This window comes from Triturus cristatus, chromosome 11 (assembly GCF_964204655.1).
Source record: "Triturus cristatus chromosome 11, aTriCri1.1, whole genome shotgun sequence".
Classification (NCBI taxonomy): domain Eukaryota; kingdom Metazoa; phylum Chordata; class Amphibia; order Caudata; family Salamandridae; genus Triturus; species Triturus cristatus.
This window is the reverse complement of record NC_140594.1, coordinates 634253983-634268235: the sequence shown is the minus strand read 5'-3', so window position 1 is coordinate 634268235 and position 14253 is coordinate 634253983. Positions and strand designations below refer to the sequence as shown.

The 14253-nt window shown below is 43.5% G+C and overlaps 1 protein-coding gene and 1 long non-coding RNA gene across 3 annotated transcripts in view; one reads left to right on the top strand and one right to left on the bottom strand.

Moving 5' to 3' along the window:
- Positions 1-14253, bottom strand: part of ANKMY1 (ankyrin repeat and MYND domain containing 1) — a 588784-nt gene that overhangs the window by 175772 nt on the left and 398759 nt on the right. For both annotated transcript variants that reach the window (XM_085634115.1, XM_085634116.1), the window contains exons 17-18: positions 11783-11849; positions 6835-6989 (exon numbers count right to left, since the gene is read on the bottom strand). In XM_085634115.1, the coding sequence (XP_085490241.1) occupies positions 6835-6989; positions 11783-11849 (222 nt within the window). The remainder of the gene's footprint in view (positions 1-6834; positions 6990-11782; positions 11850-14253) is intronic.
- LOC146785210 (uncharacterized) overlaps positions 1-14253 on the top strand; it is a 368347-nt gene that overhangs the window by 127175 nt on the left and 226919 nt on the right. The gene's annotated exons all lie outside the window — the stretch shown is intronic.

The following is a 14253-nucleotide window of genomic DNA, read 5'->3' as shown; positions in this document are numbered from 1 at the left end:
ATTTATTAAAAACACATTAATTATCACATACATTTACTTTCTTTTCTCCCTACCCTATAACACCACAAAACTCACAACCCACACCTAAAATCTAAAACAAATCAATTTATTTGCACAATTAACATAATTATCAATTAAACAAGTATTATTAATCCCAAACAACTGGAATTTATAAAAATGTATTAACTTCCCACCCATTACCCCTATAATCCCTACAACCCCCACCTTAAATGTAATTTTTTAATTACACAATTAAAATTAATTTTCAATTAAATAACTAATGTTATTTAACAATTAATTATGAAGTAAGTAAAATTAATTTACTCCCCACCCTTTACCCCTATAAAGCCAAAACACACACACAAAAAAGGTAATTAAACCATTACCATAATTATTTTTATCAATTAATTATTATCAACTAATTACTAATTAATTAAAATTACACAATTTCTATATTTAATTATCAATTAATTAATTATTATTAATTAGCAACTAATTACTAATTAATTAAAAATAAATGACTTCCCACCCTTTACCCCTATAAACCGAAAACCCTCTCCCCAAAACAATTACAAAATTATTAATTCATTCATTAATATTAATTAACAACTAAGTAATTAATCAAAAATAAATTACTTCTCAAGTTTTACTCCTATAAACCCCACAACTCACACATAAAATTTACCCCCAAAAAATTAAAAGCACAATTAACACTATGAAATATCAATGTAATAAATATCAATAAATGAAAAATCAACATTCATTTATTATAATTACTTCCTACCCTTTTCCTCCTATAAACCGATAACCTGCTACTGAACTAAAAAATGCAAGATTTCATTAAAATAAAATTATTAACTACTAAAAATGTAACACATATATTAAAAAACATAGACAATACCTATTCAAAAAAATAAATCACATACATTTAAAATATATACTAAAATACATAACACTAATTTAACCCCTTCGATGCGGCGCCGATTCCCGCTCAGCGCTGACCGTTTCTTGCGCGGGCGTGGTCATGACGGAACGGTTCCGTCATGAGCGCCGAAGGGGTTAAAAAATGATATTTTAAACAACTATATTCTTGCAAACGATATTAATGACTTCTATATTTAAAAATTACTTACCTTAAAATCGATATTCTTGTCTACGATATTCTTGCTGTCGATATTTCTGTGTCACGATATTTACAACTCGATAATTGTGCCAGTCGATATTACTGACTCAATATTTTGTATTAATATCATCGGGAGAAACATCATACCACCTAGTAAAAAAGGCCAGACCACCAGCACACCACACTGATATCTCCAGGGCACCCCCTTCTCAGAAGCACAACAGCAGCAGAAATATCAACTGCTTGCTCATAAACTGTAGATCCGTTCCCAAACATGCAACTGAACTGGCTGAAGCCATCCTCAACCATGACATTGATAATGCATTCATCACAGAAATGTGGCTTAATGAATCATCAGTCCCAGTCCTTGACCTACTAGTCCCTCCTGGGTTCTCAATCATCAAAAAAACAGAGGATTGCTAAGGCGGCGGCATAGCCATAATCCACCAGAATACAATCACTATGGTGGAAACAGTCACTTCCACCTACAGTACTTTTGAATATCCAAGCACTACTATAATGATGAAAAACAATAAAACAATGAAATGCCACCTCCTCTAACACCCGCCTGGCAACGCTCTCTCCTTCCATGAACACCTATCAGACCTGTTAACTCACTGCTCACTCTCCAATGTCAACAACATAATCCTAGGTGACTTCAACCTGGATGGAATAAAAACACCCTAATCCAATCCTTAAATGAACTCTTATTCAGCAACAACCTTATCCAACACGGCAAAGAACAAACCCATACCAGAGGCTCAACCCTTGATGCCATTATAGCCCAGGACAAAGTGATAACCATTGATAATATCCTCCCAGTCGACTAGTCGGCCCACCACATCATTCTGTTCCACATGAACTAAGCAGAACCACACACTAGCCATATAAGAAACCTCTCCAGTGGACTAGAAACATAAGACAGATTCCTCTAGCTGCTCTGGCAGAAAGAATGATATCACTACTTCCCCGCTCGATGGATAACCTCTCTATGAATGAACTCACAACCCACTTTAGCTCAATGATGTCAGACGTCCTAGACCAAGTAGCCCCTCTGAAACTAAAAAGGATTAGAGACACCCCCTTGAGGTCCTGGTTTAACAAAGACCTCAATACTGAAAGAAGGCAACTAAGAGCTGCAGAAAGACTCTGACGAACCAACCCATCCTTAACTCACCTTCAGCAGCTCAGAGCGGTATGTAGGAAATATAAAAATAACATCATTAAAGAAAAAGCAGCCTTCTTCTGAAGCACTCTAAACAACGCAATGAAACGCCAGAAAGATCTTTTTAACATCATTAAAAAGCAGACCTCCAAACCACCTAAAAAAGCCCCTCAGGTCTCCAAAGAAAGCTGAGACAAATTTGCTGTTTCATTCAAGCATCTACTGTAATCACACCCCCAACAGTTGAAGGAAACTTCCCCTTTCTGTCCTCCGACTCCCAAGCAGTGATCGCCCCTCCTGAGATCGATGAGTACAACCAAATCCCATGATCCCCCACCACCCTCAGAAACTGGAAGGTATTCAACCCACTTATAGAGATGGACATCTCAAAGTTAATTGCGGATTCAAAGCTCTGCTTCCACCTTGCTGACCCCTTCCCGGCCTCCCTGCCCAAAAATATTCACCACATCATAACCTCCATCTGGACGATGATATTTAACAGCTCCCCAAGTACTGGGGTTATGCCAAATTGCCTGAAATTAGGCACTACATGGTAAACGGGATCAGAACTTGATGACCATAACAACTTAAGGCCCGTTTCCAACCTTCCCTTCCTGGCTAAAATTCTGGAGAAAGTGTCCTATTCCAACTCCACTAGCACATCAACACCAACAATCTCCTTGACTCACACCAATTAGGCTTCAGAAAAGGTTGTAGCACAGAAACAGCTATACTAAATATAGCTGATGACATCCACAAATCTCAGGATGCTGGACGATGCTGCCTGCTCATCCTCCTAGACCTATAAGTGGCCTTTGACGCGGTCGAACATAAGCTTTTTCTTAACACCATCAAGCAACAGATTTGAGTGGACAGCCTGGTTCTGCATTGGTTCACATAATTTCTTCATAACCGCTTTCAACAAATAAAAATAATCAACTCAACTTCAGATACCTATGCTATAACCAGAGGTGTTGCCCAGGGTTCAGTTCTCTCTCCTACACACTTCAATATCTACATGGAGTCCCTCACTACCATAATCAAATGAGCAAATATCCCCTTCCACCTCTATGCGGACGACATCTAGCTACACCTGGAAATATCCTCACTAGATGACATATGCCGACTAAATGATATGCTCACAAAACTCCCAAACCGGCTATCACACAACCACCTGACACTCGAGCAAGAAAAAATGGAAATTCTCCTCCTCTCCCACAACGGACCGACACCATAGGTCCAGGAGCGGCTAAAGCTTATCAGCTCTCTAAACTGCAATCTTTCCGTGGCTATTTGCGCTACATCGCTGGGGATCACACTGGACCCAAGCCTGAACGTGAACTCATACATAAAGAATACAGCATGGAGTATCTTCTACAACCTAACACTTCTCAATAAAATCAAGCCTTTCCTCTCTCTGAATGATCTCAAAACTGCAGCAGAAGCCCTGGTTCTGTCCAGACTAGACTACAGGAACGCAACCCTCACAAGCACATCGAAGTCCCACTAATCCCCCCTGACAACCACTCTAAATGCGGCAGCAAGGATGGTAACTGGAGTCAAAAGACACAATCACATCTCCCCTTCCTTGAAAGAGCTAAAGTGGCTCCCAAATGAGGCTTGCTGTCACTTCAAAACTGCTTGTCTCACTCACAAAGTCCTTCACACTGATAAACCAGCATATCTGGCGGCCAAACTCACCAAGACAGGCCAGTCAAGAAGCCTTGGAAGCACGAATACCTTACTTCTTATCCCCCCAAAGAAACATAAACAAAAAGCCCTGGGTTGCTCCTTCTCAGGCAATGCCCCCAAAATCAGGAACGCCCTACCAGATTCCTACTCGGCAAACTAAGGATTTACTGCTGAGTTTAAAATCAGAAGCTCCTTCGGACCCGTGTATGCATTCTATACTTCAACTGGCCAAAGTTCTATGCAAGGTGCTCAACTGGATGCTCCCATCTGTAATTTATCCTGACATCTGGAAGGAAACGATTATTATGCTGCTCCTTTAAGAAACTCAGCACCGGCCCCCAGGACCCCCAGGACTTGAAGAATCTCCGTCCCATTTCTTTACTTCCCGCTACTGCTAAAATCTTAGAAAAATGTATCAATCAAGAGCTGATGAAGTTTATTGACACTCATGGGATTTTGGATCTTTCCCACAATAGGTTTTGTGCTAGTTACAGCATAGAGACTGCCCTCATCGTGGCTACCGACAGCATCCGTACCCAGGTTGATGAGGGTGGGGCGGCAGTCTTGATAATGCTTGACCTCTCTGCAGTATTCAATACCGTCTCCCCGGAATGAATGGTTCAGCGTCTGCAGCAAGTGGGGGTCACTGGGACAGCCTTGCAGCTTCTCCACTCATTTCTGTCCAACAGAACTCAAATAGTCAGTTGTGGAGGTTTCAATGCTAAGGACTTTTGTTTTCCCTGTGGGGTACCACAGGGCTCATCTCTGAGTCCCATCCTTTTCAATTTCTATGTGTCCCCTCTAGCAGACCTGGCTTTCAAGTGCTGTCATATGCTGACGACACGCAAATTATCATCTCCATTTCTAATGACCAGCAGGGGGTGGTGGGAAGATTTAATCAGTGTATGTCCAGCAATATTTGCTGGATGAAGGACAACTCCCTGAAGTTTAATGCAGACAAGACTGAAGTGCTTGAATTCTGCTCTCAAAACTCCATCTGGTCAAGCACTTGGTGGCCAGAGGCCTGAGGACCTCTCACCTCCCCCATCAGGTCAGCTAAAAACCTTGGGGTCATCTTTGATGACGCTCTGTTAGCTCGTGGTTTTACATCATGAGGATTCTGAAAAAGGTCATCCCTTATATCTCATCGGAACTGTACCAGTCGGTCATCACTGCCCTGGTTACCTCACGGCTGGATTACGGCAATGCTCAGTATCTGAACATCAATTGTGCCTCCCTTAACAAACTGATGGTAGGACAGAATGCGGCAGCTCGTCTCATTCTGAATTCTCCCAAGTGGCACTCTAGAGAGGGGATTCACTCCCTACATTGGCTCCCTGTCAGAAAACGTATTGTGTTGAAGGCATTGTTTCTGGTATTTAACGCCCTGGATCATAAGGCCTCCTCCCATTTGAAGTCGCTTTTTCAATGGTACATTCTGGAGAGTCAATTGAGAGCTTCTTCTTGCAAAAAACGTATGATTCTCAGATTTTGTAGGACTAGGTGGGGTAGTCGCTCCTTTTCGGTAGCAGACGTAAATCTATGGCACTCTCTACCTAACTATATTTCAGACGCTGACTCTTTTATGGATTTTAAAAAACATCTGAAAACTTTGCTCTTTACATCTTAGTATCCTCTGCCTGGCTACCTCTCTTCTGTTGATCCCCTTGTTCCGCGATAGCACCATGACACCTATGAATATTAGTGCGATATATAAGTTTTATCCTATCTTATCCTACCAGTGGATCTCAGGACAAACCCCTCATTCATGATCTTTAAGAGACAACTAAAGGATCTCCTCCTTAATCAACACCTTAACCCTCTGGGCAATAAATTGTAGAGCATTTTGTCAATCTCTACTCTGCTCAAAGTATAGATTGTTGTGTTTCTCTCCACACCAATACGGATGCAATGCCGACTTTTTTTACTTTTGCTTATGGCTGTCTGATAAGGTTGTCTCTGTTGTGTTGTAAAGTGCTCTGATACCCTCAGCTCTTGTCAGCGCAATATACAACTGTCTAAATAAATTGCAGGACAGGGGACTAAGTCCCCAAGTCCTGTAATGGCTGCCAGCAACATTATTCTTTATGCTGCTGGCAGCCAATTAAGTTCGCTCCTGCTGCAGTCTGACTCCCGGGAAGCAAGATGACTCAAGGGGAAAAAAACTCACTGGGTCACTCAGAACCTCACAGCCGTCCAGATGTAAAAATATTTTTGGTGTTTAATAGCTCCAAAACAAACTAATGAACGACTTCACACTAAATCATGAATAGCATGCTTTCTGGATCAAGATGAAACTTCCTTCCAAATTTTGTGTAATTCCGTTCAGTTTTTGCTGTAGTGCTTCTTAAATAAGTCTATGGAAAATACATTGAGAATTTGACAGGTTGCAATCAATACAAGAACTATATATTTTTAGCCTTGAGAAAGCCCCTGGCTCAATCTAGAGGGCTGAAATGTGCCGCCTAAACTACTTGTAAACGTTTGGAAGAGAGAAACTTGTTTGATTGATTCTAAGTATATAAGAAGAAACGTACAACACTTATTAACCTGTTTGACCCACAGCCAAATGTCCTCTCAAGAATCTAAGGCTCTGTGAATTATAATTATGTATGGCAATATGTTATGCGCTTTATGGTACTTTAAAGTTTCTTATATATTCTATAAGTGAATCATATAGGCGTTAATCAATGTCAAATTGTGAGATCCTTTTAGTACCAGATAAATGCATGTGTCTGTGTTAAGGGCAGACACAGTTGGACATACTTAGTGCCCCTGATTTTTCAGATTCAAATATATGGCAACATTGAGGGGAGGCTCCTGAAACTGAAGCCCTTGATCTTTATAAACTTACCTTGAAATCGAATACACTCATTTTTGTGTCGCTCCTCCCAAGATTTCTTTTGGCAAGTTTTGCTGCAAAAATACACAGCATGGCAACGAGGGCACGGAAAGAGTCGGACACCGACACACCGTCCACACTGATAACAATATTTAAAAGCAATTTTTCTGCAAAGAAGAAAGCATTAAATATAATCAATCCTGTTCTATTTCTACCATGATAAACATTGCATATTTTCTTTTTTTGTAATGAATAGGTTTCAATATCTAAAATTACACAGCCAAAAAGCATCACTGAGTATAAGATGACTCAGAGGCAAAAAAATCAACAAAAACGTAATAATGAACAAATTGAAGCAATGGAAACACTTATTATGTTCAAAAGACTTACTGGTGTTAACCTTGTGTTAAGTCACACACACGTAACTATTTCATTGTCACCTAATTTGTACAAATTTAATATTCTCTTTGGTTGTGTCATGTGACTCAGGGAACACATGTTACATTATCAAGGCAGTAGGTTTTCTTTAGAAGGGATGCATCCTTATTCTAGTTTCTAATTTCTTGGTAATTAATGTACATACCAGAAAAAAACCAGTCCCTATCATTTGGCGAAACTGGTGTCAATAAAAGACACAACAAAGATAATAGTCAATACGCACTAGTTTTGTGATGTAATAGAAATGAAATAAAGTTATATTCTGTGTGACCTATGCAATCCCAATTGATCTTTTGGGCAAAAGAATGCTGCCATTGGACCAATTTGTTCACTACAGAAGCCTTTTTCCCTGGGTCTACAAAAGACCCTCTATTGCTAAGAACTGTTAAAAACTCAATGCCTTCTCCTAATTTTTTTTTTACCACAAAAGCACCTGTTCTTACTTTCCATAGGATGCCTAGACCTTCAAATACCACGCTAAAAAGCCCAAGGGTTGTACATCGACGCTAGATAGGAGTGTGATCTTTCGAGACTGCTCAAATTTCACACAGCCGAGAGATGCTTCGGTGTGATGTCAGCCTGAGGCAGAGCTTGGCAGGTAAAAATGCTCATCTGTTGCCATCCTTGCCTACTGCTGATATCACCTTAATGGCATTTCCTCCATTATGGTGACTCTGGGCTGGAAGGGCAAAGCCACAGCAGTCCAGGTTTTCAAAGCTCTTTTTTTCCCAAGAGTTTGCATCATTTGACAGGCACTGCTGAGTTCAGGAAGAGGAAGGAGGATTGATTTTTTCATAGGAAATTCCCTTCAGTTCATACAATGTGACACTAAAACAGATAACAGAGACATTCTAAAGGAAAGTCTATAAGTATATGCCACTGGCCCAAAGCTCGGTGATTGAGGTAATCACCTTGAGCAGCATAATATTGGCTCCATCTTACTGTTTGATTAGGCCACATATATGCATCTGTACTAATTCATTTAAACATGTACTGAAATGCTTGCCACATTAGGGTGCCGATTACGATCCGGCAAAAAAATTCCCCGTACGACTCGTATCCGGTCTTTTTACCGTACGAATCGTACAAGTGCCGTACAAACTGCCAATTACGATTCGCATGGGAAAAAGTCCATACGAATCGCATTGGAAATTATTCCCCACACGTCCTCGGGTCGGAAAATGTGTCCGACACGTCCTCGGACGATTTACCGTACAAATGTGAAAAGTGAAGTCCGACCGCGGAATCATGATCCATCCCGTGCGTCTGATGTTACAACCGTATGAAAAAAACACCGTCCGCACCGAACTCCCATAGCAACCATGGAGACATGTGCCCGCATACGCGCTGACCCCCCCCCCAGCCCCCGTATGTACGCGCTGACCCCCCCCAGCCCCCGTATGTACGCGCCGACCCCCCCAGCCCCCGTATGTACGCGCCGACCCCCCCCAGCCCCCGTATGTACGTGCCGTACCCCCCCCAGCCCGCGTACGTTCGAGTCGTACCCCCCCAAGCCCCCGTACATTTGAGTCGTACCCCCCCAGCCCGCGTACGTTCGAGTCGTACCCCCCCAAGCCCCCGTACGTTCGAGTCGTACCCCCACCCGTGTATGTACACCCGTGTACGTTCGAGTCGTACCCCCACCCGTGTATGTACACCCTTGTACGTGTCGAACCCCCCGTGTATGTACACCCGTGTACGTGTCGAACCCCCCGTGTATGTACACCCTTGTACGTGTCGAACCCCCCGTGTATATACACCTGTGTACGTGTCGAACCCCCCGTGTATGTACACCCTTGTACGTGTCGAACCCCCCGTGTATGTACACCCTTGTACGTGTCGAACCCCCCGTGTATGTACACCCGTGTACGTGTCGAACCCCCGTGTATGTACACCCGTGTACGTTCGAGTCGTACCCCCACCCGCGCGCTGGGGGTACGCACCGTACATACACGGGTGGGGGTACGACTCGAACGTACACGGGTGTACATACACGGGGGTTCGACACGTACAAGGGTGTACATACACGGGGGGTTCGACACGTACACGGGTGTACATACACGGGGGGGTTCGACACGTACACGGGTGTACATACACGGGGGGTTCGACACGTACAAGGGTGTACATACACGGGGGGGTTCGACATGTACACGGGTGTACATACACGGGTGGGGGTACGACTCGAACGTACACAGGTGTACATACACGGGGGGTTCGACACGTACAAGGGTGTACATACACGTGGGGGTTCGACACGTACACGGGTGTACATACACGGGTGGGGGTACGACTCGAACGTACACGGGTGTACATACATGGGGGTTCGACACGTACAAGGGTGTACATACACGGGGGTTCGACACGTACACGGGTGTAAATACACGGGGGGGTTCGACACGTACACGGGTGTACATACACGGGGGGTTCGACACGTACAAGGGTGTACATACACGGGGGTTCGACACGTACATGGGTGTACATACACGGGTGGGGGTACGACTCGAACGTACACGGGTGTACATACACGGGGGGTTCGACACGTACAAGGGTGTACATACACGGGGGGGTTCGACACGTACACGGGTGTACATACACGGGGGGTTCGACACGTACAAGGGTGTACATACACGGGGGGTTCGACACGTACACGGGTGTACATACATGGGGGGGTTCGACACGTACAAGGGTGTACATACACGGGGGGTTCGACACGTACACGGGTGTACATACACGGGTGGGGGTACGACTCGAACGTACGCGGGCTGGGGGGGGTCGGCGCGTACATACGGGGGTGGGGGGGGGTCGGCGCGTACATACGGGGGCTGGGGGGGGTCGGCGCGTACGTACGGGGGCTGGGGGGGGTACGGTGCGTACCGGGCCACCTGCTCTGGTCGTTTCGCGCCGTACTTCGCTTTTCCGGCACTTTTTGGGTGCCGTGAAAATATTGCCGTCCGGACTGCTGTCGGTTCGAATCGTAATTCCTGGGTCGTGAAACGCTGCCTGAAAGCGTCCCGACGTCACGTCGCAGCATTCCCGGATCACATTCGTATGTATATTTTCGTCGGTCGGTGTTTTTTACGATTCGTACGGAAATGGTGTTTCCGTGCGAATCGTAATTCCATGTTTGTAAAGTTTTACGACCGGGTACGAGTCGGACGGAGAAAACGCTCCGACCGACGGTTCGTACCCGGTTTTTACCGGATCGTAATCGGCACCTAAGTTGACCAAAGACCTTAAGCATTTAGATTTCTTAATGTTTAACCTTTAACGTGGACATTTGCTATGCAGATGCAGTCGTGTAATCTTATCAATAGAGAAAGGCACATTGTGTGAAAGAGATAGTAAGGTTCGGGAGGAGTACTTTTGGCAGGAATGAGAAGCCTTAATGAACGAAGGGAGGACTACTGTCTGAGCAGAATAGGAATTTGGGAGGAATTTCAGGACATTCTGATGTGTGGACCAAAGGAAAGGAGTTTCAAGAGTAGTTGCCAAGTCTTACTGTTTGAACGTGGAAAATAATGAGACATGTGACAACGAAGACTCAAAGGTTCTTTTTGTGTTTATAACTAATGATCCCACTTCAGCTTTATTCTGATTCCTTTTAGACTTTGAGAGTAATTGACCTCTTTACGACATCTCTGTTGCATGGCTTCATGCTATACGATATTCTTTCCCTTTAGAGAAATTCTACAGAGGTTCTGCAATGCTGACACCTTTCCTGCTTCTCTGATTTAAATAGGGTTTCCCTGATCCCTAGTTTAGAATAGGGCTTATTCGATTTTTTAGATAAACTCATGTATAGGCAGGAGGGTTGAAACTTTCAATCTAATGACCAGACTTTGTTTTCATTCTTTGTATTGCGGCTACCGTATTCCTCATTCGCTTTCTGTTATTGAGGAGGCATTTTATCTGTTTTGGATTTCCATTAGTGGTTCTGCATTTTTACACTATGTTTCCTGGTCTGATTTATATCAGTCTGGCTTTGAATTTGTAAAAACTGCATACTTAATCCCACCTTCCGACTCAGTTTTACTGTGTGACCAAATGGGTTACACTGTAATTGTTAAATTGCAGTTGATCCTAACTCCTTTCATTCCTTAGGCACCTACAAAAGGTCCATTGCAGCAGGCAAGGAAGAAGGAGCCCAAATTCTATGTGTTAGCAGATTAAGAAATAATTTGCTAAATCAACATTTTCAAAGAGGAAAGAAACTCTGAGAAATATTCAGCTATATATGGGATTAACAAGAAGGACTACAGTAACACCTCTAGAAGGGTTGAGAGAAGAAAAGTACAGAAGCTATTGAGGGACGAATGTGCAGAAAAAAGGAACATGAGAAAACTCAGAGGCAGCTAGAGTAAAATGTTCACCATGCAAGTTACTGAGCTAACCATTTACAGTGAAACAATTGCTTTATATTTGAGAGCATTTACGAGTGTATGACTCCAACTATGAATTATGTAATTCTTAGCGAGAACTTTGACAATATATTTAAAGATTTTAAATTGAATCTTTATATTACCGACAGAGCAGACTCGCGTCTGATGAAACAAGTTCTTCGCTTTCCTCTGCTCCTGATGTGAATATTCCTAAAAAATGTAAACAAAAGTCTTATTAACTCCTTGGGTTTTTAGGACTATGGGGTAGAAATGTATTCATACAAAACTAACAGCTAGGAAAACTGCTACTTGAGTTTTTAAAGTACATAACTTTCTGGGCAGTATATAGGAATCCAAAAGGGCAGTCAGACAGTCACAAATATACAAAGCGTCAAGAAAGCTAGAATCTTGTAAAATTGTAGTCCATACTCCATACAGACAGATGTAACAAAATGAAGTATTAGGAGGTGTTAGCAAGCCTGGTGTGCAAGGAGGATGTAACTTCATATTTTGATTACCTACATCAAAAAATGTGTGTACTTGTATTTAGGTCTTTATGGTTGCTCCTTTCTCTGGTAGTGTGTGGCACTATGTTTGTGATAGTGGCATGTTGAACACAATCGCAAAAAAACATAGACTGGGCAGGAAGATTTTTCAAAACTGTTTTAAATATTTTTTAAATAGTTCAGTGACTACTTTAAATTCAATTCACATATAAGGGACTGAAAAACGGTAAGAAACCCTGACTTACCATCAGACAGAAACATGACCATGATGACAGTAGAATTCTGGAGACTGCATTTATATTTATATTTTAGTCCAAACGTCTGCCTGAACAGGTATGTTTTCAGGGCCCACCTGAACCTTGGAAATGTTTCTTCAGTACAACAGGAAAGAGAAGAAATTATGTGGAAGCTTGCAGGTTGCAGGTGAGAAGCAGCTTGTGTGCATGCCCATGGTGTTGAGCAAGGTTTCATCGATCACTGGGGATGAAATTGTTACTTACTTGTGGTGTTTCAGGTGGATACTCTATCTACCTGAAGATTCCTCACCTGTAGAACATCCCCAGGCAACAGAATGGGTCTGGAAAACGTCAAAGTTCTCAACTTGCTTACAGGGAGCACCGAATTTTGGCGACGCAAGAAGTGATATCAGGAAGAGTCACCGAGGCCATAAGGCACCTGCCCCAGTGCAACAACATCAGTTTCTATCTGTTTTTTCAACCTTTGAATCAAGGGGATAGATTGACAACAATCTAGAAGTGCAAAACCAAATATAAGTTGTGATCTTATTAACTTTCCATATAATTCACCCATCAAGGGGGGGATATGTGGAGAAGCGTACAAAGGTCAACGTACCACAGCCTCTTCGGTCAATTTGTGGCGATAAGAATGACTTGGGCCTGGTCTTGGCGAATCTTCCTGAAAACTTGAAAATCAAGGGTATGGGGGAAATCTGAAATGCAGCTGAAAGTTCCAGTTGAACTGAAAAGCATCCCCCAAGGCTTCACTTCCATGCAGGGTGCAGAACTGCTGACATTAGGCATTTTCAGAGGAGGTGAACAAGTTTACCTGAGGAGTGCCCCACTGGACGAATATGTGCTGGACTACTGCTGGTAGAAGACGCCACTCATGATTGGCAAGTTAACGCTGGCTCAGACTGTCGACTTTGACTTTCAGAGACCACGCTGATGGCTGGCAGGGTGAGCCAGATCCCATGGTGGTGTGCCAAAGGCCAAAGTCTCAATGCTTCCAGGCAAAGGAGGTGAGACCCTACTCCCCCTTTCTTGTTTACTTACCACATCACTGTCTTGTCCGTCAAGATCTGGACAGACTGGCCTTGGATGGAGATGAGGAAGACCTTGAGCGCCCGTCGAATCAGCCGCAGTTCCAGCAGGTTTATGTGAAGAACCCGTTCCTCTGGTGTCCAGAGATTTGATCTCCAGATGGGCTTCCCACCTTTCGGTGGAGGTGTCTGTCACTGCAGTAGTCACAGTCGGAGGGGGAGGGAAGGCCATCCCGCCGCTCACCTTCACCTCGTTGCTCCACCAAGTCACTTCCACCGCAGCGCCAGAGGAGACTGCGATTGAAGCCAACAAGTTTACCCAGAAGGTGAGTCACTGCCTGCAGATGCACTACTGCAGGGCCCTCATGTGCCAATGTGCATGTGTAAATCGAATAATGCATGTAGACAGCAGACCTAGGAGTCTGAGGACTCTCAAGACTGGGAGTCTCACACTTTGGTGAAAGGATGGAACCATTACCTGAAAATTGGCTATCCTGTGAGGCGGAGGAAAAACACTGATAAGGTTGGTCTCCAGTACTGACCCTATGAACTGGTGTTGTTGGGATGGTCACAGGTGGAATTTGGGTTTGTTAATGGAAAAACCCAGGTTGTACAAGAGAGATGCTGGTGACTGCAAATGGTGTGACACCAAATAAGGAGAGCTGGCCTTGATTAACCAGTCATACAGGCATAGGAAAATGGGTATGCCCATCTTCTGAAACAGGATGCAGCCACTGTTACCACCTTCATGATGACTTGAGGTACCGATGATAAGCCAAAAGGAAGTACTGCAAACTGGTAGTGTGTAGAATTCACCAGAAATCGCAAG